General features: G+C 38.3%; 1 protein-coding gene across 1 annotated transcript in view; it reads right to left on the reverse strand.

Moving 5' to 3' along the window:
• Positions 1-26,801, reverse strand: part of LOC120019914 (SH3-containing GRB2-like protein 3-interacting protein 1) — a 74,381-nt gene that overhangs the window by 4,163 nt on the left and 43,417 nt on the right. Inside the window, exons 10-18 of the mRNA XM_038963323.1 lie at positions 19,241-19,304; positions 18,685-18,701; positions 14,571-15,311; positions 14,194-14,315; positions 2,950-3,091; positions 2,052-2,111; positions 1,547-1,658; positions 888-1,043; positions 251-383 (exon numbers count right to left, since the gene is read on the reverse strand). Coding sequence (XP_038819251.1) covers positions 251-383; positions 888-1,043; positions 1,547-1,658; positions 2,052-2,111; positions 2,950-3,091; positions 14,194-14,315; positions 14,571-15,311; positions 18,685-18,701; positions 19,241-19,304 — 1,547 coding nt within the window. The remainder of the gene's footprint in view (positions 1-250; positions 384-887; positions 1,044-1,546; positions 1,659-2,051; positions 2,112-2,949; positions 3,092-14,193; positions 14,316-14,570; positions 15,312-18,684; positions 18,702-19,240; positions 19,305-26,801) is intronic.

The raw sequence follows: 26,801 nt of genomic DNA on the forward strand, positions 1-26,801 counted from the left end.
ACACTGTATGGAATTCCATTCCATTGTGACTATACAGCATACACTGTATGGAATTACATTCCATTGTGACTATACAGCGTACACTGTACGGAATTACATTCCATTGTGACTATACAGCATACACTGTATGGAATTACATTCCATTGTGACTATACAGCGTACACTGTACGGAATTCCATTCCATTGTGACTATACAATATACACTGTACGGAATTACATGTAATAACGTGTACTATGCAGACGGTCTCACCTGATATTTGATCATGTCCACATTGTAGTAGGTTGCTTGAGGCTTCTGGTCAGCCACTCTCCTCAGGTGGCTCATCAGGTTTGGCATATTTACCCAGAATTCCTTGGTGTCCACATTGGACATGGTGGTGTCACTAAAAACAAATACATGACTTGGGCATTTTGGGTTTTCTGATGGTGCAATATTACAATGACTTTATCTGATTCAGGTATATTATCACATTATCGTGCATGTTTTCCAATAATATGTTTGGTGAGCCTGGTAAGTGGTTTAACCAGGTTTCAAATCACAGGGGTGTCTCTCCCTAACCAATCACAGGGGTGTCTCTCCCTAACCAATCACAGGGGTGTCTCTCCCTAACCAATCTGAGCCAGCGTGTCAGGCTGAACAACACATTTTCCTGTGACTACATTCATGATAAAGCACAGGCCTTATTGCTTAAATGTAATCATTAAAACATGTTGCTATTGGTGCTGTGAATGTCTACTATGTTTAGGGGAATCCACCAAGAGTCAATGTGTAGCTCCAATCCTGGCCACTATGGGACATCATTTGGAACATGCCCAAAAAATTAAGAATATGAATTCCTTGCCCCAAAACACAATATTGAGTCAGTGTACTGTATAATAAGCCTTACCAGCACAGTAGGTGTGGATTGGGGAGGACCTGCTCTAGCCGGCAGTAGTTGCTGATGCTGAAGGTGAGCACGGGGGCAGACGGGTGGCTGGCAAAGTGCCTGGTGATGCCTGCTGGAAAAGACAGCACCATCTCCCCAGTGATCTTCACCACACACCTGGATCATGCAGAACAGAGCCAGCTCAGTGCTTAGAAACGGGTCAGTCAAAAAGAGAAAAACTACAGTACCCAGAATTCATAAGGGTGCCACAAACAAACTACGTTTCCCACAGAAATATCCACAGTACAATATATAGCCTAGGCACATTGCATTTCCCTGTGGGGACAACAAAAGGAGACAATACATTTCGAAATTGAAATGAAATAGGCATACAGTAGTTGCAATATGATATATATCAACAATATCATAGCCATCTTACTTGTTGCATTTATTCTGATGAGGGTCGCTTTGCCGGCTGAAACATCATGTTGTCATGAATTTGCATTCACATCAGTATTAACTTTGATATAAATTTGACATCAATGTTGTTATTCATATCAGTATCAATATTTCTACTTGTGTTAGCATTAGCCTAGCTTTGAGAGGAATAGCCTAGCATCGATAGGAATAGCCTAGCATCGATAGGAATAGCCTAGCATCGATAGGAATGCTAGCCTTACTTGCTTGGGTCGGCTCCTTTGAAGTAGGCGTTGATGGTCTCGGTGAAGGCAGCCGCCACGGGCAGAGTGTCCTGGGCTCCCATGGTCAGTGGGCTGGGTCCTCTGGAGCATCCTGACACACACACACACACACACACTGTTGATCATCACATAAAAGGCACTATCTCAGTAGCAATATCCCTTCCTGTGTCTGTAACGGCCTACAGACATGTGGTCAGATGAGCAGACATGCGTAAGGGAGAGAGAAGGGAAGAGCACAGAAATGACAAGATAGAAGATTGGAAAGATCATAGATAGCGAGACCAGAGAAACATGGACAGCCAGGGTGGTGCAGTACAGTACGATAGCCTCCATGCACTGGTACTGGGTCATGTTCATTAGGCACCAAACTGTCTGAAAGGGACTACCTGAACTTGTCCAATAAGAAATGCTAGTTTTCCGTTTCCGTTGCAGAACGTTTTTTCCCGCATTGTGCTCTAATGAATACGACCCTGGTACGACTCACCTTCAAAAGACAAATAAAACCGGCCATGGTCAAACCATACCATGGTTGGCTGTTTTTCCTCTGTTCATGTGGAGAGAGGTAGAGGACATGGAGGGAGGGAGAGGGGGATGAGAGGCAGGCAGGAGCAGAGGAAGAGAAGAAGAGGAGAGGAGAGGTGGATGAGTTACTGGAGGTATAACCCCATCACAAGACAGAGGGCAAGGCCAGAGGGAGCATGATGGATGTATAGAAAGGAAGTGTGCAGTCTTGTGGAGTCTGATTGGAACATTGGAGGTATAGATGACTGTGTGTTTAGCAGAGTGAAGATGACGGGGCGGAAGGTTGCTGGATCGAATCCCGAGCTGACAAGGTAAAAATATGTTGTTCTGCCCCTGAACAAGGCAGTTAACCCACTGTTCCCCGGTTGGCCGTCTTTGTAAATAAGGAATTTGTTCTTAACTGACTTGCCTGGTTAAATAAAAACACTTTAAAATATGACGAGGGAGGTGTGTGTATTCATCACACATTTTTTCCCATTACTGCTTCTCTTATCTGTATTTTTTTGAAACTGCATTGTTGGTTAGGGTCTCGTAAGTAAGCATTTCACTGTAAAGGTCTACACTTGTTGCATTCAGCATTTCACTGTAAGGTCTACACTTGTTGTATTCAGCATTTCCCTGTAAGGTCTACACTTGTTGTATTCAGCATTTCCCTGTAAGGTCTACACTTGTTGTATTCAGCATTTCACTGTACACCTGTTGTATTCGGCGCATGTGACTAATACAATTTGATTTGATGGTGAAAAAACCTGTTTCACAAAAGTCATATTATGGGCTTCAAATGTGAGCATACTACCATTGAATATGTTAACACCAGACACACACACAGGTGAATCAGGTGCTATGGAGGATGGTAGTACCTGTAGTGGATATGTTGAGCTCTCTCCCCAGGGTGGGGGTGGAGGCTGCGCTCAGCAAGGTGATAGAGGAGGAACTCTCGGCTCGGGCCAAGGGGGCGAAGGGAGGGGGGCTGCCGGAGACTGGGGGGCTGAAGGGTCGAGCCTGGGGGAGGGGGGGAGAATATCAGTACCCTGTTGCTGTACCAAACATTTTCCCAACACAATGTAATGTTAGCAGAGCAGCCGCAGTTAGGTTTAGTAGTATCTCTAACTTTGTGGAAATCAGGTGAAGAAAAACTAAGAGTCACAAGTCTAACATTCTAATAGTATCTATCACAAGTCTAACATTCTAATAGTATCTATCACAAGTCTAACATTCTAATAGTGTCTATCACAAGTCTAACATTCTAATAGTATCTATCACACGTCTAACATTCTAATAGTATCTATCACAAGTCTAACATTCTAATAGTATCTATCACAAGTCTAACATTCTAATAGTATCTATCACAAGTCTAACATTCTAATAGTATCTATCACAAGTCTAACATTCTAATAGTGTCTATCACAAGTCTAACATTCTAACAGTATCTATCACAAGTCTAACATTCTAATAGTGTCTATCACACGTCTAACATTCTAATAGTATCTATCACAAGTCTAACATTCTAATAGTATCTATCACAAGTCTAACATTCTAATAGTGTCTATCACAAGTCTAACATTCTAATAGTATCTATCACAAGTCTAACATTCTAATAGTATCTATCACAAGTCTAACATTCTAATAGTGTCTATCACAAGTCTAACATTCTAATAGTGTCTATCACAAGTCTAACATTCTAATAGTATCTATCACAAGTCTAACATTCTAATAGTATCTATCACAAGTCTAACATTCTAATAGTATCTATCACAAGTCTAACATTCTAATAGTATCTATCACAAGTCTAACATTCTAATAGTATCTATCACAAGTCTAACATTCTAATAGTATCTATCACAAGTCTAACATTCTAATAGTATCTATCACAAGTCTAACATTCTAATAGTGTCTATCACAAGTCTAAAATTCTAATAGTGTCTATCACAAGTCTAACATTCTAATAGTGTCTATCACACGTCTAACATTCTAATAGTGTCTATCACAAGTCTAACATTCTAATAGTATCTATCACAAGTCTAACATTCTAATAGTATCTATCACAAGTCTAACATTCTAATAGTATCTGTCACAAGTCTAACATTCTAATAGTATCTGTCACAAGTCTGACATTCTAATAGTATCTATCACAAGTCTAACATTCTAATAGTATCTGTCACAAGTCTAACATTCTAATAGTATCTGTCACAAGTCTAACATTCTAATAGTGTCTATCACAAGTCTAACATTCTAATAGTATCTATCACACGTCTAACATTCTAATAGTGTCTATCACAAGTCTAACATTCTAATAGTATCTATCACAAGTCTAACATTCTAATAGTATCTGTCACAAGTCTAACATTCTAATAGTATCTGTCACAAGTCTAACATTCTAATAGTATCTATCACAAGTCTAACATTCTAATAGTATCTGTCACAAGTCTAACATTCTAATAGTATCTGTCACAAGTCTAACATTCTAATAGTATCTATCACAAGTCTAACATTCTAATAGTAACTATCACAAGTCTAACATTCTAATAGTATCTATCACAAGTCTAACATTCTAATAGTGTCTATCACAAGTCTAACATTCTAATAGTATCTATCACACGTCTAACATTCTAATAGTATCTATCACAAGTCTAACATTCTAATAGTATCTATCACAAGTCTAACATTCTAATAGTATCTATCACAAGTCTAACATTCTAATAGTGTCTATCACAAGTCTAACATTCTAATAGTGTCTATCACAAGTCTAACATTCTAATAGTGTCTATCACAAGTCTAACATTCTAATAGTGTCTATCACAAGTCTAACATTCTAATAGTGTCTATCACACGTCTAACATTCTAATAGTATCTATCACAAGTCTAACATTCTTATAGTGTCTATCACAAGTCTAACATTCTAATAGTGTCTATCACAAGTCTAACATTCTAATAGTATCTATCACAAGTCTAACATTCTAATAGTGTCTATCACAAGTCTAACATTCTAATAGTGTCTATCACAAGTCTAACATTCTAATAGTATCTATCACAAGTCTAACATTCTAATAGTATCTATCACAAGTCTAACATTCTAATAGTATCTATCACAAGTCTAACATTCTAATAGCATCTATCACAAGTCTAACATTCTAATAGTATCTGTCACAAGTCTAACATTCTAATAGTATCTATCACAAGTCTAACATTCTAATAGTGTCTATCACAAGTCTAACATTCTAATAGTGTCTATCACACGTCTAACATTCTAATAGTATCTATCACAAGTCTAACATTCTAATAGTGTCTATCACAAGTCTAACATTCTAATAGTGTCTATCACAAGTCTAACATTCTAATAGTATCTATCACAAGTCTAACATTCTAATAGCATCTATCACAAGTCTAACATTCTAATAGTATCTATCACAAGTCTAACATTCTAATAGTATCTGTCACAAGTCTAACATTCTAATAGTATCTATCACAAGTCTAACATTCTAATAGTATCTATCACAAGTCTAACATTCTAATAGTATCTATCACAAGTCTAACATTCTAATAGCATCTATCACAAGTCTAACATTCTAATAGTATCTATCACAAGTCTAACATTCTAATAGTATCTATCACAAGTCTAACATTCTAATAGTATCTGTCACAAGTCTAACATTCTAATAGTATCTATCACAAGTCTAACATTCTAATAGTATCTATCACAAGTCTAACATTCTAATAGTAACTATCACAAGTCTAACATTCTAATGGTGTCTATCACAAGTCTAACATTCTAATAGTATCTATCACAAGTCTAACATTCTAATAGTATCTGTCACAAGTCTAACATTCTAATAGTGTCTATCACAAGTCTAACATTCTAATAGTGTCTATCACAAGTCTAACATTCTAATAGTATCTATCACAAGTCTAACATTCTAATAGTATCTATCACAAGTCTAACATTCTAATAGTATCTATCACAAGTCTAACATTCTAATAGTATCTATCACAAGTCTAACATTCTAATAGTATCTATCACACGTCTAACATTCTAATAGTGTCTATCACAAGTCTAACATTCTAATAGTATCTGTCACAAGTCTAACATTCTAATAGTATCTATCACAAGTCTAACATTCTAATAGTATCTATCACAAGTCTAACATTCTAATAGTATCTATCACAAGTCTAACATTCTAATAGTGTCTATCACAAGTCTAACATTCTAATAGTGTCTATCACAAGTCTAACATTCTAATAGTATCTGTCACAAGTCTAACATTCTAATAGTGTCTATCACAAGTCTAACATTCTAATAGTATCTATCACAAGTCTAACATTCTAATAGTATCTATCACAAGTCTAACATTCTAATAGTATCTATCACAAGTCTAACATTCTAATAGTGTCTATCACAAGTCTAACATTCTAACAGTATCTATCACAAGTCTAACATTCTAATAGTGTCTATCACACGTCTAACATTCTAATAGTATCTATCACAAGTCTAACATTCTAATAGTATCTATCACAAGTCTAACATTCTAATAGTGTCTATCACAAGTCTAACATTCTAATAGTATCTATCACAAGTCTAACATTCTAATAGTATCTATCACAAGTCTAACATTCTAATAGTGTCTATCACAAGTCTAACATTCTAATAGTGTCTATCACAAGTCTAACATTCTAATAGTATCTATCACAAGTCTAACATTCTAATAGTATCTATCACAAGTCTAACATTCTAATAGTATCTATCACAAGTCTAACATTCTAATAGTATCTATCACAAGTCTAACATTCTAATAGTATCTATCACAAGTCTAACATTCTAATAGTGTCTATCACAAGTCTAAAATTCTAATAGTGTCTATCACAAGTCTAACATTCTAATAGTGTCTATCACACGTCTAACATTCTAATAGTGTCTATCACAAGTCTAACATTCTAATAGTATCTATCACAAGTCTAACATTCTAATAGTATCTATCACAAGTCTAACATTCTAATAGTATCTGTCACAAGTCTAACATTCTAATAGTATCTGTCACAAGTCTGACATTCTAATAGAATCTATCACAAGTCTAACATTCTAATAGTATCTGTCACAAGTCTAACATTCTAATAGTATCTGTCACAAGTCTAACATTCTAATAGTGTCTATCACAAGTCTAACATTCTAATAGTATCTATCACACGTCTAACATTCTAATAGTGTCTGTCACAAGTCTAACATTCTAATAGTATCTATCACAAGTCTAACATTCTAATAGTATCTGTCACAAGTCTAACATTCTAATAGTATCTGTCACAAGTCTAACATTCTAATAGTATCTATCACAAGTCTAACATTCTAATAGTATCTGTCACAAGTCTAACATTCTAATAGTATCTGTCACAAGTCTAACATTCTAATAGTATCTATCACAAGTCTAACATTCTAATAGTAACTATCACAAGTCTAACATTCTAATAGTATCTATCACAAGTCTAACATTCTAATAGTGTCTATCACAAGTCTAACATTCTAATAGTATCTATCACACGTCTAACATTCTAATAGTATCTATCACAAGTCTAACATTCTAATAGTATCTATCACAAGTCTAACATTCTAATAGTATCTATCACAAGTCTAACATTCTAATAGTGTCTATCACAAGTCTAACATTCTAATAGTGTCTATCACAAGTCTAACATTCTAATAGTGTCTATCACAAGTCTAACATTCTAATAGTGTCTATCACAAGTCTAACATTCTAATAGTGTCTATCACACGTCTAACATTCTAATAGTATCTATCACAAGTCTAACATTCTTATAGTGTCTATCACAAGTCTAACATTCTAATAGTGTCTATCACAAGTCTAACATTCTAATAGTATCTATCACAAGTCTAACATTCTAATAGTGTCTATCACAAGTCTAACATTCTAATAGTGTCTATCACAAGTCTAACATTCTAATAGTATCTATCACAAGTCTAACATTCTAATAGTATCTATCACAAGTCTAACATTCTAATAGTATCTATCACAAGTCTAACATTCTAATAGCATCTATCACAAGTCTAACATTCTAATAGTATCTGTCACAAGTCTAACATTCTAATAGTATCTGTCACAAGTCTAACATTCTAATAGTGTCTATCACAAGTCTAACATTCTAATAGTATCTATCACACGTCTAACATTCTAATAGTGTCTATCACAAGTCTAACATTCTAATAGTATCTATCACAAGTCTAACATTCTAATAGTATCTGTCACAAGTCTAACATTCTAATAGTATCTGTCACAAGTCTAACATTCTAATAGTATCTATCACAAGTCTAACATTCTAATAGTATCTGTCACAAGTCTAACATTCTAATAGTATCTGTCACAAGTCTAACATTCTAATAGTATCTATCACAAGTCTAACATTCTAATAGTAACTATCACAAGTCTAACATTCTAATAGTATCTATCACAAGTCTAACATTCTAATAGTGTCTATCACAAGTCTAACATTCTAATAGTATCTATCACACGTCTAACATTCTAATAGTATCTATCACAAGTCTAACATTCTAATAGTATCTATCACAAGTCTAACATTCTAATAGTATCTATCACAAGTCTAACATTCTAATAGTGTCTATCACAAGTCTAACATTCTAATAGTGTCTATCACAAGTCTAACATTCTAATAGTGTCTATCACAAGTCTAACATTCTAATAGTGTCTATCACAAGTCTAACATTCTAATAGTGTCTATCACACGTCTAACATTCTAATAGTATCTATCACAAGTCTAACATTCTTATAGTGTCTATCACAAGTCTAACATTCTAATAGTGTCTATCACAAGTCTAACATTCTAATAGTATCTATCACAAGTCTAACATTCTAATAGTGTCTATCACAAGTCTAACATTCTAATAGTGTCTATCACAAGTCTAACATTCTAATAGTATCTATCACAAGTCTAACATTCTAATAGTATCTATCACAAGTCTAACATTCTAATAGTATCTATCACAAGTCTAACATTCTAATAGCATCTATCACAAGTCTAACATTCTAATAGTATCTGTCACAAGTCTAACATTCTAATAGTATCTATCACAAGTCTAACATTCTAATAGTGTCTATCACAAGTCTAACATTCTAATAGTGTCTATCACACGTCTAACATTCTAATAGTATCTATCACAAGTCTAACATTCTAATAGTGTCTATCACAAGTCTAACATTCTAATAGTGTCTATCACAAGTCTAACATTCTAATAGTATCTATCACAAGTCTAACATTCTAATAGCATCTATCACAAGTCTAACATTCTAATAGTATCTATCACAAGTCTAACATTCTAATAGTATCTGTCACAAGTCTAACATTCTAATAGTATCTATCACAAGTCTAACATTCTAATAGTATCTATCACAAGTCTAACATTCTAATAGCATCTATCACAAGTCTAACATTCTAATAGTATCTATCACAAGTCTAACATTCTAATAGTATCTATCACAAGTCTAACATTCTAATAGTATCTGTCACAAGTCTAACATTCTAATAGTATCTATCACAAGTCTAACATTCTAATAGTATCTATCACAAGTCTAACATTCTAATAGTAACTATCACAAGTCTAACATTCTAATGGTGTCTATCACAAGTCTAACATTCTAATAGTATCTATCACAAGTCTAACATTCTAATAGTATCTGTCACAAGTCTAACATTCTAATAGTGTCTATCACAAGTCTAACATTCTAATAGTATCTATCACAAGTCTAACATTCTAATAGTATCTATCACAAGTCTAACATTCTAATAGTATCTATCACAAGTCTAACATTCTAATAGTATCTATCACAAGTCTAACATTCTAATAGTATCTATCACACGTCTAACATTCTAATAGTGTCTATCACAAGTCTAACATTCTAATAGTATCTGTCACAAGTCTAACATTCTAATAGTATCTATCACAAGTCTAACATTCTAATAGTATCTATCACAAGTCTAACATTCTAATAGTATCTATCACAAGTCTAACATTCTAATAGTGTCTATCACAAGTCTAACATTCTAATAGTGTCTATCACAAGTCTAACATTCTAATAGTATCTGTCACAAGTCTAACATTCTAATAGTGTCTATCACAAGTCTAACATTCTAATAGTATCTATCACAAGTCTAACATTCTAATAGTATCTATCACAAGTCTAACATTCTAATAGTATCTATCACAAGTCTAACATTCTAATAGTGTCTATCACAAGTCTAACATTCTAACAGTATCTATCACAAGTCTAACATTCTAATAGTGTCTATCACACGTCTAACATTCTAATAGTATCTATCACAAGTCTAACATTCTAATAGTATCTATCACAAGTCTAACATTCTAATAGTGTCTATCACAAGTCTAACATTCTAATAGTATCTATCACAAGTCTAACATTCTAATAGTATCTATCACAAGTCTAACATTCTAATAGTGTCTATCACAAGTCTAACATTCTAATAGTGTCTATCACAAGTCTAACATTCTAATAGTATCTATCACAAGTCTAACATTCTAATAGTATCTATCACAAGTCTAACATTCTAATAGTATCTATCACAAGTCTAACAGTCTAATAGTATCTATCACAAGTCTAACATTCTAATAGTATCTATCACAAGTCTAACATTCTAATAGTGTCTATCACAAGTCTAAAATTCTAATAGTGTCTATCACAAGTCTAACATTCTAATAGTGTCTATCACACGTCTAACATTCTAATAGTGTCTATCACAAGTCTAACATTCTAATAGTATCTATCACAAGTCTAACATTCTAATAGTATCTATCACAAGTCTAACATTCTAATAGTATCTGTCACAAGTCTAACATTCTAATAGTATCTGTCACAAGTCTGACATTCTAATAGAATCTATCACAAGTCTAACATTCTAATAGTATCTGTCACAAGTCTAACATTCTAATAGTATCTGTCACAAGTCTAACATTCTAATAGTGTCTATCACAAGTCTAACATTCTAATAGTATCTATCACACGTCTAACATTCTAATAGTGTCTATCACAAGTCTAACATTCTAATAGTATCTATCACAAGTCTAACATTCTAATAGTATCTGTCACAAGTCTAACATTCTAATAGTATCTGTCACAAGTCTAACATTCTAATAGTATCTATCACAAGTCTAACATTCTAATAGTATCTGTCACAAGTCTAACATTCTAATAGTATCTGTCACAAGTCTAACATTCTAATAGTATCTATCACAAGTCTAACATTCTAATAGTAACTATCACAAGTCTAACATTCTAATAGTATCTATCACAAGTCTAACATTCTAATAGTGTCTATCACAAGTCTAACATTCTAATAGTATCTATCACACGTCTAACATTCTAATAGTATCTATCACAAGTCTAACATTCTAATAGTATCTATCACAAGTCTAACATTCTAATAGTATCTATCACAAGTCTAACATTCTAATAGTGTCTATCACAAGTCTAACATTCTAATAGTGTCTATCACAAGTCTAACATTCTAATAGTGTCTATCACAAGTCTAACATTCTAATAGTGTCTATCACAAGTCTAACATTCTAATAGTGTCTATCACACGTCTAACATTCTAATAGTATCTATCACAAGTCTAACATTCTTATAGTGTCTATCACAAGTCTAACATTCTAATAGTGTCTATCACAAGTCTAACATTCTAATAGTATCTATCACAAGTCTAACATTCTAATAGTGTCTATCACAAGTCTAACATTCTAATAGTGTCTATCACAAGTCTAACATTCTAATAGTATCTATCACAAGTCTAACATTCTAATAGTATCTATCACAAGTCTAACATTCTAATAGTATCTATCACAAGTCTAACATTCTAATAGCATCTATCACAAGTCTAACATTCTAAGAGTATCTGTCACAAGTCTAACATTCTAATAGTATCTATCACAAGTCTAACATTCTAATAGTGTCTATCACAAGTCTAACATTCTAATAGTGTCTATCACACGTCTAACATTCTAATAGTATCTATCACAAGTCTAACATTCTAATAGTGTCTATCACAAGTCTAACATTCTAATAGTGTCTATCACAAGTCTAACATTCTAATAGTATCTATCACAAGTCTAACATTCTAATAGCATCTATCACAAGTCTAACATTCTAATAGTATCTATCACAAGTCTAACATTCTAATAGTATCTGTCACAAGTCTAACATTCTAATAGTATCTATCACAAGTCTAACATTCTAATAGTATCTATCACAAGTCTAACATTCTAATAGTATCTATCACAAGTCTAACATTCTAATAGCATCTATCACAAGTCTAACATTCTAATAGTATCTATCACAAGTCTAACATTCTAATAGTATCTATCACAAGTCTAACATTCTAATAGTATCTGTCACAAGTCTAACATTCTAATAGTATCTATCACAAGTCTAACATTCTAATAGTATCTATCACAAGTCTAACATTCTAATAGTAACTATCACAAGTCTAACATTCTAATGGTGTCTATCACAAGTCTAACATTCTAATAGTATCTATCACAAGTCTAACATTCTAATAGTATCTGTCACAAGTCTAACATTCTAATAGTGTCTATCACAAGTCTAACATTCTAATAGTATCTATCACAAGTCTAACATTCTAATAGTATCTATCACAAGTCTAACATTCTAATAGTATCTATCACAAGTCTAACATTCTAATAGTATCTATCACAAGTCTAACATTCTAATAGTATCTATCACACGTCTAACATTCTAATAGTGTCTATCACAAGTCTAACATTCTAATAGTATCTGTCACAAGTCTAACATTCTAATAGTATCTATCACAAGTCTAACATTCTAATAGTATCTATCACAAGTCTAACATTCTAATAGTATCTATCACAAGTCTAACATTCTAATAGTGTCTATCACAAGTCTAACATTCTAATAGTGTCTATCACAAGTCTAACATTCTAATAGTATCTGTCACAAGTCTAACATTCTAATAGTGTCTATCACAAGTCTAACATTCTAATAGTATCTATCACAAGTCTAACATTCTAATAGTATCTATCACAAGTCTAACATTCTAATAGTATCTATCACAAGTCTAACATTCTAATAGTATCTATCACAAGTCTAACATTCTAATAGTGTCTATCACAAGTCTAACATTCTAATAGTGTCTATCACAAGTCTAACATTCTAATAGTGTCTATCACAAGTCTAACATTCTAATAGTGTCTATCACAAGTCTAGCATTCTAGTGTCTATCACAAGTCTAACATTCTAATAGTATCTATCACAAGTCTAACATTCTAATAGTGTCTATCACAAGTCTAACATTCTAATAGTGTCTATCACAAGTCTAACATTCTAATAGTGTCTATCACAAGTCTAACATTCTAATAGTGTCTATCACAAGTCTAGCATTCTAGTGTCTATCACAAGTCTAACATTCTAATAGTATCTATCACAAGTCTAACATTCTAATAGTATCTATCACAAGTCTAACATTCTAATAGTGTCTATCACAAGTCTAACATTCTAATAGTATCTATCACAAGTCTAACATTCTAATAGTATCTATCACAAGTCTAACATTCTAATAGTGTCTATCACAAGTCTAACATTCTAATAGTATCTATCACAAGTCTAACATTCTAATAGTGTCTATCACAAGTCTAACATTCTAATAGTATCTATCACAAGTCTAACATTCTAATAGTATCTATCACAAGTCTAACATTCTAATAGTATCTATCACAAGTCTAACATTCTAATAGTATCTGTCACAAGTCTAACATTCTAATAGTATCTATCACAAGTCTAACATTCTAATAGTATCTATCACAAGTCTAACATTCTAATAGTAACTATCACAAGTCTAACATTCTAATAGTGTCTATCACAAGTCTAACATTCTAATAGTATCTATCACAAGTCTAACATTCTAATAGTATCTATCACAAGTCTAACATTCTAATAGTATCTATCACAAGTCTAACATTCTAATAGTATCTATCACAAGTCTAACATTCTAATAGTATCTATCACAAGTCTAACACATGTAAAAGTGTGCCATACCAGGTCTCCCATTGGTTTCCCAGGGGGCAGTTTGGGTCGAGAGGAGGGCCTTGTAGGAAGAGGGGGAGGTACTGGACTACCTCCTGACAGGGGCGTGGCAGGGCGAGGTGGAGAGGAGGGGCCTGTAAAAGGAAAAGGGAGGACCTATGACCCCTATTAAGATTATGACCAGCCATGACCTCTAGATCCAATAGCAATTGTAATAGAGCGAATAGCAAAAGTAATAGAGCGAAGTCAACAAATTCCATTTTCACAATGATGGCATTACCCATTCTACTTGTATTGTATTTCTATGGCTTCCTAGAGTGGTAAGCTACCCATTGTATTTCTATGTTTTCAACAGTGGTAATCTACCCATTGTATTTCTATGTACTCACCACTGCCTGGGCAGGGTCCGGGGGAAGACACCATGGGCCTGTAGGTGGGCGGGAGGAGGGGGAACGGCATGCCCCTGAAGCCCGGGGTCAGCACCAGGGGCCAGGACATAAAGTCAGGCTGCTCCTCCCTAAGGAACACCAGAGGGGAAGGGATGCCTGCCCGAAGGGAGCGCTCCGCAGGCAGGGGGGGAGGGATGGGACTGGTAGGTGCAGGGGAGTACTCCAGTGGGGCAGCAGGGGCAGAGGGAGCAAGGGAGTACTCCAGTATCTCATCATCATCCAAAAACAGACTAGGATTGATGGCGATGCATGGCGGAGAGTCTGGGGGCAAGAAGTCGGGAGGCAGTGGGGGAACGGGTTCATTTGGAGGGGGAATGGAGATGATGGAGATGGGCGAGTCGGGGGGAGAGGAAAAGGGCGGCGGGGAGGGGGGAGGCTCATCCGGAGGAGGGCCCGGGGAGAGGCAGGGGGAGTCTGGGGTGGAAGAGAAGGAGTTGGGCGAGTCAGGAGGAGGATAGGCAGGGGGCGGAGGCGGGGCCGGTTCTTCCGGTGGGGGTGGTCTCTCACTGTTGAAGCTGACCCATCGGGGCGAGGCCCTGCCCTCATTGATCCGGGAGGATTCCATGGGGCCGAACACATCTTCCAGGTCAGGCACGGGGGAACCTCTGTATGAGGCTGGGGATTGGACGTTCAGGTAGATGGGGGCGGGGCTTGAGACTATTCTCCCATTGTGTAAATCAACTGCGGGAAAATAAAAGTTCAGAGATCTTCCTGAGTTCACTTCTATCAATGCTGTCCAAAGAACAATGGCAAGTGTGCACGAGGCATGGGAATATGGAAGCTGATTCATGCCAAAACAAATACAAATAAACCCATTGAAGTTTTGGCATGAATCTGCTTCCATATGGGAATTATGGTTACTAGCAAAATAATATTACCGGAAGAATCAGACGAAGAATAGCCTTGACTAGCTGCTTGGATGTTCTTGGGAGGAAGTGGAGGAGGAGCTATAAAGAGAGTGACACTGTTATATAAAGTTGCCGGAGGGGATGGCTGCCGTTTTACGGGCTCCTAACCAACTGTGCTATTTTGTTGGTTTTTCGCATTGTTTGTAACTCATTTTGGACAAAATGTTGCTGCTACCGTCTCTTGTGACCGAAAAGAGCTTCTGGATATCAGAATAGCGATTACTCACTTCGAACTGGACAAATATTTTTTATTTAATGAGTCCGACGCGAAGGATATATTGCTTTGTCAAGACAAGGCCCAAATCCCCGTCATCAGCATGAAGATGGTGATGTTGTACCCACAGCGTCTATTAAAACATTCCCCAACCAGATACCATGGATTGATGGCAGCATTCGCACAAAACTGAAAGCGCGAACCACTGCTTTTAATCAGGGCAAGGTGACCGGAAACATGACCGAATACAAACAGTGTAGCTATTCCCTCCGCAAGGCAATCAAACAAGCTAAGCGTCAGTATAGAGACAAAGTGGAATCGCAATTCAACGGCTCAGACACGAGAGGTATGTGGCAGGGTCTACAGTCAATCACGGACTACAAAAGAAAAACCAGCCCCATCGCGGACCACGATGTCTTGCTCCCAGACAGACTAAACAACTTCTTTGCTCGTTTTGAGGACAATACAGTGCCACTGACACGGCCTGCTACCAAAACCTGCAGGCTCTCCTTCATTGCAGCCAACGTGAGTAAAACATTTAAACGTTTTAACCTTCACAAGGCTGCAGGCCCAGGCGGCATCCCCAGCCGCGTCCACAAGAGCATGCGCAGACCAGCTGGCTGGTGTGTTTACAGACATATTCAATCAATCTTTATCCCAGTCTGCTGTTCCCACATGCTTCAAGAGGGCCACCATTGTTCATGTTCCCAAGAAAGCTAAGGTAACTGAGCTTAATGACTACCGCCCTGTAGCACTCACTTCCATCATCATGAAGTGCTTTGAGAGACTAGTCAAGGACCATATCACCTCCACCCTACCTGACACCCTAGACCCACTCCAATTTGCTTACCGCCCGAATAGGTCCACAGACGACACAATCGCAATCACACTGCACACTGCCCTAACCCATCTGGACAAGAGGAAAACCTATGTAAGAATGCTGTTAATCGATTACAGCTCAGCATTTAACACCATAGTACCCTCCAAACTCGTCATTAAGCTCAAGACCCTGGGTCTCGACCCCGCCCTGTGCAACTGGGTCCTGGAATTCCTGACGGGCCGCCCCCAGGTGGTGAGGGTAGGTAACAACATCTCCACCCCGCTGATCCTCAACACTGGGGCCCCACAAGGGTGCGTTCTCAGCCCCCTCCTGTACTCCCTGTTCACCTATGACTGCGTGGCCATGCACGCCTCCAACTCAATCATCAAGTTTGCAGACGACACTACAGTGCTAGGCTTGATTACCAACAACGACGAGACGGCCTACAGAGAGGAGGTGAGGGCCCTCGGAGTGTGGTGTCAGGAAAATAACCTCACACTCAATGTCAACAAAACAAAGGAGATGATCGTGGACTTCAGGAAACAGCAGAGGGAGCAGCCCCCTATCCACATTGATGGGACAGTAATGGAGAGGGTGGAAAGTTTTAAGTTCCTCGGCGTACACATCACGGACAAACTGAAATGGTCCACCCACACAGACAGCGTGGTGAAGAAGGCGCAGCAGCGCCTGTTCACCCACGACTCCAACACCATCATTAAGTTTGCTGACGACACAACAGTGCTAGGCCTGATCACTGACAACGATGAGACAGTCTATAGGGAGGTCAGAGACCTGGCAGTGTGGTGCCAGGACAACAACATTTCCCTCAATGTGAGTAAGACAAAGGTGCTAATCGTGGACTATAGGAAAAGGAGGGCCGAACAGGCCCCCATTAACATCGACAGGGCTGTAGTGGTGCGGGTCGAGCGTTTCAAGTTCCTTGGTGTCCACATTACCAACAAACTATCATGGTCCAAACACACCAAGACAGTTGTGAAAAGGGGGAGACAACACCTTTTCCCCCTCAGGAGACTGAAAAGATTTGGCATGGGTCCCCAGATTCTCAAAAAGTTCTACAGCTGCACCATTAAGAGCATCCTGACTGGTTGCATCACCGCCTGGTATGGCAACTGCTCGGCATCTGACCGTAAGGCGCTACAGAGGGTAGTGCGTACGGCCCATAGTACATCACTGGGGCCAAGCTTCCTGACATCCAGGACCTATATACTAAGTAGTGTCAGAGGAAGGCCCAAAAAATTGTCAAAGACTCCAGTCACCCAAGTCATAGACTGTTCTCTCTGCTACTGCACGGCAAGCGACACAGGGGTACCAAGTCTAGGACCAAAAGGCTCCTTAATTATCAGCTTCTACCCCCAAGCCATAAGACTGCTGAACAATTAATAAAATGGCCACCCAGACTATTTACATTGAACCCCCCCTTTGTTTTTACACTGCTGCTACTAACGGTTTATTACCTATGCATAGCCACTTTACAAATTAACCTCGACTAACCTTTAACCCCGCACATTGACTCGGTACCGGTACTCCCTGTATATAGTCACTGTCAAGGAATTTTCTTGTGTTACTTTTATTTTTTATTTTTTTATTTAGTAAATATTTTCTTAACTCTATTTCTTGAACGGCATTGTTGGTTAAAGGCTTGTAAAGTAAGCATTTCACGGTAAAGTCTACACCTGTTGTATTCGGCGCATGTGACAAATACAATTTGATTTGGTCAAACGACACTAGGTCAGTCTATAGACTTACTTAAAGCAGCAGTCAGCAGTTGAAACTATAACACCGCGTACGACCCACCACTGTTTCAGTAGGAGGCTGGAGAAATGGAACCCCTCTCAAATTCAAAGACAGCTATGAACGCAACGACTGGCCATCCATGATAGCAGAAGTGCAGTTTTAAGCACGTGTTGAGTCTATACAGTGTTTGTTCACATTTACTTTGTTTACAAACATTGGAGTAAAACAAGCTTATATTTTGGGTTCTGATGTGGTTAAACAGTTGAACTAAGCTCATGATGCATTTCTAAGTTGTGTTAGCAAATGTCATATAATAGCACAATCATGACTGATATAAATGATATAGTGGGGGCTTACCTCCTGTGGGAAAGTTTCTGGTCAAAGGGGAGTCAGAGTCTGGTCTGGAGTCACACCAAGCATCAGCCTCTATACAGACTACTATGATAGACAAAGGATATAAAAATGGGTAATCACACCTCAGTGGGATATGATGCACAAACGTAACAAACAATTGACACACATTTAGATACGATTATGTAAAAACACAAAGACACACAAACACACATCCAGTCAGAAAGACTATTCTTGTGAGAGTTACCATCATTTCTGTTACTATCGTATCTGTGTGTCTCATAGGTCGTCTCATGAGGAGGCCCGAAGAAAGCTGGGGATGCTCTACGATTCTGGGATACTCTCTCACTGCAAGAGATGGTAAGTAAATGTGATTTTAAAACGCTGATATTCAAGATTTCAGCGATGTACTTGTATTTTGTTACTTAATTGAATTGAATAGCTTAATTGTTTTCCCAAATAAAACATTTATCAGACCCAACACAAATTCTATCAATACAGTACATAGCAAATATGGTATCCTGTTTGCTGTGTCAGCGTTGGAACAGTTTTGAACTCTGACCTTTGTGTCTCGGGGGCGGGTCTTGGTGTAGGGGTGGAGCGTCTGGGTCTGGCGATCTCCTCACCTGGAAAGAACAACCAGTGATATTAGATTATATACAGTATATCATCATATTATACTGTATCATATATTAATATCTGTATACTGAGGTCTTCACTGCTTGAGTTCTTCATCTCTTATAGAATAGCTCAAAAGTATTGTGGAGTTTCTGCACCTAAGTACAATGCCTTCAGAAAGTATTCACACCCCTTGACGTTTTCCACATTTTGTTGTGTTACATCCTGAAATTATAATGGATTAAATTGAGATTTTGTTTGTCACTGAACTACTACACACAATACCCCATAATGTCTGCTAGTGCAGCGCAACGATATTGTCACGGAGCCCTCTGGAACTTTCATTACGCACACCTGTCCCCTATTCCCACTGATTAGTACTTGTATAAGTGTGCCCTTTGGTTTCCATTGGGCTGTCGATTATTGTTACAATGTCCATTAGTGCGTGTGAGTACCTGTGCTGTGTGTTTTGGCTTTCGTGCCATTGTGGATTGCGCCGATGATTACGGGTCTCGCCACGTGTGTTAATCATTGTGTGCGTGTGTTATTTATTCGAGGTACTCCTCGCTCTTTTGTTTTGGGTTTCAACCCTGTGTGTTGTATACGTGTTTGTTTTGTCTTCGTCCCCGTGCCTTTGCGCGGCTCGCCATAATTTGAGTGCAATAAAAAAAAAAACTGTTACGCATTCCTGCACCTGTCTCCCAAATCTCTTCATACCAACGTGACAGAATCCCAGAAAAAAACAGATTTTCAAGCTACAACTTTGTATGTCTAGTAGCGACTCCCTCATTACCCTGTTTTCCCTGAGTAGACAATCCATGTTGGAATTGTGGATTTTTACCTTGGCTGTGAGTGCCTTGTTCTCTGCTTGGAGCGTGATAACTTCACTCTGGCTAAACTCCAAGCTCCCCCTCAGCCCTGCTACCTCCTCACACAACTTTTCCAGTGTTGCATGGATTCCAGCCAGAGCACTAGCCTCTACTTCAACGGTAAGTAAATCGTCCGTGTCTGTAGATGAATCTGTTTTTCTTTTTTTTGTCGGGTTAAAGTTATTTTGTGAGGTAGTCGGATCTTTCCATGATGTAGTATGTTGTTCATCCATAGCGTAAAGCTGCTGGTACTCGGCGATTTCCCTCAGGATCTTCTTAGTATCCTGGTTTACTCTTTACTGCAACCAGTTGTTTTACGAAAAGATAACAATGAGTCTCCCACGACGACGACAGGTGTCTGTAGTACACCCAGCTAGCATTCGCGGAATCCGTGCAAAAAATGGAACACAAACTTGCAGTCCCAGCTGTAAAGGCTAACCGCGTCGTGGAATCCTTAGCATCAAAACTTTAGTTCTGAATCGTTACCTATTGCTCCACAAAAGCCGTGGCCTATTGGCTACTTAGCTTATTCAAGCCGGTCTGAAAATACAACACTGCCCGATTAAGACAAAACAAAAGCTTTTTACTTTACTTGCGCTTCAACATTGTCTAGAAATGTACACGTTTTGTGCTCTTGTAGGAAGGAATCACTCCCCCATTGCTGACTACAAATGATCTATAACTGGGCTAATAACTCACCAACTAGCAAAGGATATGAACAAAATGTGCACACTTGGCTACATGCAGCTCTTACTTTGATCTCAAAACAAGCGCTTCTACTCACGAGTCACGACTGCTCATGCTGTAAACACAGTCCAGTTCAAGGTAAATGGCACAGGTCCATATATGGCAATGCTCTATTTGCATAGAGTCCTACTGCAGCTCTGAATGTTTATGCCGCACCAGTCTGTGTCGAGTACGGGCTGAGTCGTACATATCAATGCAATAGAATCATACTCCGATGTGTTCTGCCTACAACAACATCTCTTGCATAGTCTGTTTGTTTCGGTATGTTGCATTGAAAGTGACTAATATTGTGTTGATTCAATCACAATTGCCAAAGGTAAGGGAAACGTTGATAGCGTTAACTTCTTTGGGGTAGGGGGCAGTATTTTCACGTCCGGATGAAAAGCATGCCCAGAGTAAACGGCCTGCTACAAAGCCATAAAAGCTAGAATATGCATATTATTAGTAGATTTGGATAGAAAACACTCTGAAGTTTCTAAAACTGTTCGAATGATGTCTGTGAGTATAACAGTACTCATATGGCAGGCAAAAACCTGAGAAAAAATCCAACCAGGAAGTGGGAAATATGAGGTTGGTCAATTTTCAACTCCTATTGAAGATACAGTGGGATATTGGTAATGTTGCACTTCCTAAGGCTTCCACTAGATGTCAACAGTCTTTAGAACCTTGTCTGATGCCTCTGCTGTGAAGTGGGGCCGAAGCAGAGAGGAATGAGTAAGAGGTCTGCCAGCAGCCACGAGCTGACCATGCGCGTTCACATGAGAGTTTGCTCCCGTTCCATTTGCTTTTCTGAAGACAAAGGAATTCTCCGGTTGGAACATTATTGAAGAATTATGTTAAAAACATCCTAAAGATTGATTCAATACATCGTTTGACATGTTTCTACTGACTGTTACGGAACTTTTTGACATTTCGTCTGCTTTTAGTGAACGCGCTTCGTGACTTTGGATATGGTTACCAAACGCGCTAACAAAAGTAACTATTTGGACATAAATGATGGACATTACCGAGCAAAACAAACATTTCTTGTGGAAGTGGGAGTCCTGGGAGTGCATTCCGACGAAGATCAGCAAAGGTAAATGAAGATTTATAATGCTTTTATGACTTTTGTTGACTGCATAATATGGCGGCTATATTTGTGTCTTGATTGGGTTCTGAGCGCCGACCTCAGATTATTGCATCGTTTTTGCTTTTTCCGTAAAGCTTTTTTGAAATCTGACACAGCGGTTGCATTAAGGAGAAGTGGATCTAAAATTCCATGCATAACAGTTGTATCTTTTAGCATTGTTTATTATGAGTATTCCTCAGTAGCGTGCCGTGGGCCTGGGGCCTGGGCCTTCAGTGAGGTCCTACACAGTCCCACCCGAATTAATCCACCTCTTATTACCATCATTATGATGCCATGGCTCTAGACACTATACATTTAGACAGAAACGCAGTATAACCAGGCGTTGCGTCACCTTGAAATTGACATTTTTATTCAGAGAATTGCAGGGGAAGAATAACAACAATACAGTACAGTTCAACTAATAGGCAAGAACATAGTCGAGTGCAACAGAGTTATATTAATATTCTTCTTCTATCCATTTCTGATCCACAAACTTTGAGCTTTAAGTCCCCAAAAAAATAAATACAGTGTGTTCACTAAACAGCGCATTGTCGCACCCAAAGCAGTTTCACCGTGATGATAAAGACACATAACTATTCACTGAAAATAAAAGAAAGAAAACAAATAATTTGCAACATAGGCTATTTGCCATTTTATTTTGTTAATATATAGGGTATTTAATATTAATGAAATAAAATGCGAAACATACATACACATTTAATAAAAAATAACATGCATTGTATGCCTACTCACCGAAGACTGATTATTTGAACACAAAATCCTTCCTCCTTTCTTTCCTCAAGAAGACTTCAATGACTCTGTTGTACAGTCTATCTGTGCGTTTTAGTTCCACCAATAAGTCCTTTTCTATCGACATGGAGGCTAATGCTGAAAGCCGAGTCTGTCCAGTAGCATTTCTGGAATACGTTTTGATTCGCTTTAAGGCCGAGAATGACCGCTCGACAGAAGCCGTGGACACAGGGATAGTCACTGTCACACATGCCAATGTGTAAAGTTGCCCCATGTCCTCATTCAGATTTTTCTGCTTAAGGAAATCAAGGAGATCAGAGGGACTTTTCCCTTCAAAATCAGTCATAGCATACATTACAGTCAGTTCTGTTTTTAGCTTGGATAGGTCGAACAGTGTTCCGTGACTCTCTGTTAAGCTGGAGAAGGCTGTTTGCGGGAATTTTTTCCGGTAGGTCTGAAAGTGCCGGGGGTCCAGGAGGGAGAGAAACATTAATTTTTCGTGGTCTTGAAACCTGTTTCGTATCTGGCAAAGAATGTTGTCCAGAATATTGCTGTGGAGTTGTTGATAGTATGTGCGAGGGTCTCCTTGTGCTGGGCCTCTGCGTGCGCTGGGTGAACTTGAGATGCGCGCTGTGTCATCGTAGATTTGACTGAACCTGCACCTCTCTCGCTCAATTGTGTCACAACTCGTTCACCCTTGTCAGGCAGAATTGTACATCCAAAGTTTGTTTCTGTAGAATTCCAAAAAGCACATCCGAATAATTAAAAATCCCATTGAATGTTTCCAGCAAAAAACAAAACTCAAAATCATCCAAACGTGCATTAAATCCATCAGCCATAAGCACAGTATCCCCGTCATGTTCCAGTAAGTGGTTAAACAGCTCCTTTAGGGCAACTCTCTTTTCAAAGACTGCATTGACCAATCTAGATGTATATTGCCACCTCGTTGGTGCAACCTTAGGAAGACGACGCTTGCAGATGTCATCCAGCAGTTGCGTGCGCTTAGGGGATCGTGAGAAAAATGCTGCAAGGCCATTGAGGTTGGCAAAGAAGACCTTGCATTCTTTAAGCTTTGAGGCTCCTTGAGTCAGTACTAAATTTAGTCGATGTGCATAGCAGTGAATGAATAAGGCCATCGGTGCCCTCTCCTTAACTTTAGCCTGCACCTCATTGAGTCCAGATGCCATGACTGCTGCGCCATCAAAACACTGTGCCACAACTTTATCCAGACTACATTCATTTTCCTCCAAGAAACGGAAAATAAGAGCGGCAATGTCATCAGCTCGCTTGCCGCTTGTCACATCTTCAAATCGGATAAATCGCTCCTTGACTCCTGTGTCCGTCACATAACGCAGGACGAGTGAGAGCTGTGCTGCATTTCCCACATCTGTTGTCTCGTCCACCATAACAGCAACAAAGGGAGCTTTTTTAATCTCCATTTTGATCTCTTCTCCCATCACTTCAACAATAGCATAAATTAGGTAATTTTGTATTTTGCCTGACGTCCCAATGAACACTTTGTTAGTGGACAGATGGTATTGTAAATCTGTGTTGCTTTCAGAAAGAAAAGAAAGAAGCTCCACGTAGTTCCCTTTGTTTGTGGAGTCAGCACTTTCATCGTGTCCCCTAAAAGAAAGTTCCTGTTTACCCAAAAACATGACACAATCAATGAGTCTTTTCAATATTTCCCTATTTTTCTTCACCTTTTCATTGTGCAGCTCCGTTGCCCTGCGCGATTGTTCATTGAGCTGTAGATCCACTCAGGTGTCCCCAAAAGTTTTCAAAAGCACCATTGCTTGTAAGTGCCCAGCCGTACTTTGGTGTCTCGTTGCTGCCTTGGTTAGACAACTCAAGTTTGCAAAGCCAGTGTGGCTCCAAACACCAAATCGATCACTTGCAAATAATAGGCATTCCCAGCAGTACAGTTTGCAGTGCTTCTCGGAGCCTGTGAGCCATTGATAGCGCTCGTAGTTGGAACTTTGAAAGTGGCGAACGAACCCCTTTCCCGCCTGTGACAGGCTTTGTGGCGTCGGGCGACCTCTCCTTACAATGTCTAACTTTTCTTGAAAAGTTCGTCTTGAGAATGGCGTTATAATTATATCCTCGACCAAATCGATATCTTCTCCTTCCGCCATTGTGGGTTGAAAAAACAGCTTAGTCGTACGCAAATTAATTCGTTGATCAAATTCAGTTTCCTAGTTCTGAGGATCTGCATAGACCTGCCCATAGGACCTGCTTCTCAATATTGGTAATCCAATCAAAAGACGTGCACGCACTACGCCTGCTAGCTGGCTCCTGTGTAACACTGGAGCCAGCCAGCAGGCGTACAATAGCCAACTCTAAAGCTGATTGGTTGACACTAAATTTTCATTTCCATTCACTTTAACTTCTAGTTCCTCCCAAACCCGGATCCGGGAGCACCCCCACCAGTAAAAAAGCTGACTAGCATAGCCTAGCATAGCGTCACAAGTAAATACTAGCATCTAAATATCATTAAATCACAAGTCCAAGACACCAGATGAAAGATACACTTCTTGTGAATCTAGCCACCATTTCTGATTTTTAAAATGTTTTACAGGGAAGACACAATATGTAAATCTATTAGCTAACCACGTTAGCAAAAGACACAATTTTTCTTACTCCACCATTTTTTCACTCCATCAGTAGCTATCACCAATTCGACCAAATAAAGATATAAATAGCCACTAACCAAGAAAAAACTTCATCAGATGACAGTCTGATAACATATTTATTGTATAGCATATGTTTTGTTAGAAAAATGTGCATATTTCAGGTATAAATCATAGTTTACCATTGCAGCCACCATCACAACTCGACTAGAATAACTACAGAGAGCAACGTGTATTACCTAATTACTCATCATAAAACATTTCTTAAAAATACACAGCGTACAGCAATTGAAAGACACAGATCTTGTGAATCCAGACAATATTTCAGATTTTTTAAGTGTTTTACAGCGAAAACACAATATATCGTTATATTAGCATACCACATGTGCAAACATTACCCCAGCATTGATTCAAGGCAAAAAGAGCGATAACGTTATCACCACCAAAATATATTAATTTGTTCACTAACCTTCTCAGAATTCTTCAGATGACAGTCCTGTAACATCATATTACACAATACATATAGAGTTTGTTCGAAAATGTGCATATTTAGCGGCACAAATCGTGCTTATAAAATGAAAATAGTTTCCAACTACTCAAGCAATCTGTCCGGCGCCATCTTGGAAAGACACCTATTTTTATCGAAAACTATTCATAAACTTGACTAAAAAAATACAGGTTGGACAGCAATTGAAAGACAAATTAGTTCTTAATGCAATCGCTGAATTACATTTTTAAAATTAACCTTACTGCGCAATACAGGGTGCGCTAAAGCGAAGCTACCCAAAAATTAATGGCGGCTTATGCATTTAACATTTTTCAACAGAACAACGATTTATCAGCATAAATAGTTCTTACTATTAGCTGAGCTTCCATCAGAATCTTGGGCAAGGTGTCCTTTCTCCAGAACCATCGTCTTTTGGTCGAAAGATGTCCTCTTGTCCTGTCGAAATGGCCACTAACGTTCGGCATGTACCGGAAAAGTGTCCAACTCTTGAAAGTGCGTCACAAAGAAATGCCAGAAAATCGCAATAAACTGATATAAATTGCTATAAGTCGGTTTAAATTAACTACCTTATGATGTCTTTAACACCTATAACGAATAAAAACATGACCGGGGATATAGAACTGGCTAAACCAAAGCTTGGAAGGAGGCCAGTCCGACGTCCACTCTGCGTCGAGCGCACGGCTGAAAAGAAAGGTACTTCCGCTCCAGGGTCTAATATAAGGTCCCAGATTGCGCAATCGACTCCATTCAAATTGTCACCACTTACTGACATCTAGAGGAAGGCATATGCAGTGTTTGTAGCCCCACAGCGTTCACAGGGACTTATAAACTGACCTGGGAACAGAGGCCGAGATTTCTGAAATCTCACTCCCTGGCAGGAAAAGTGCTGCAGA

Source organism: Salvelinus namaycush, chromosome 25 (genome assembly GCF_016432855.1).
Source record: "Salvelinus namaycush isolate Seneca chromosome 25, SaNama_1.0, whole genome shotgun sequence".
NCBI lineage: Eukaryota > Metazoa > Chordata > Actinopteri > Salmoniformes > Salmonidae > Salvelinus > Salvelinus namaycush.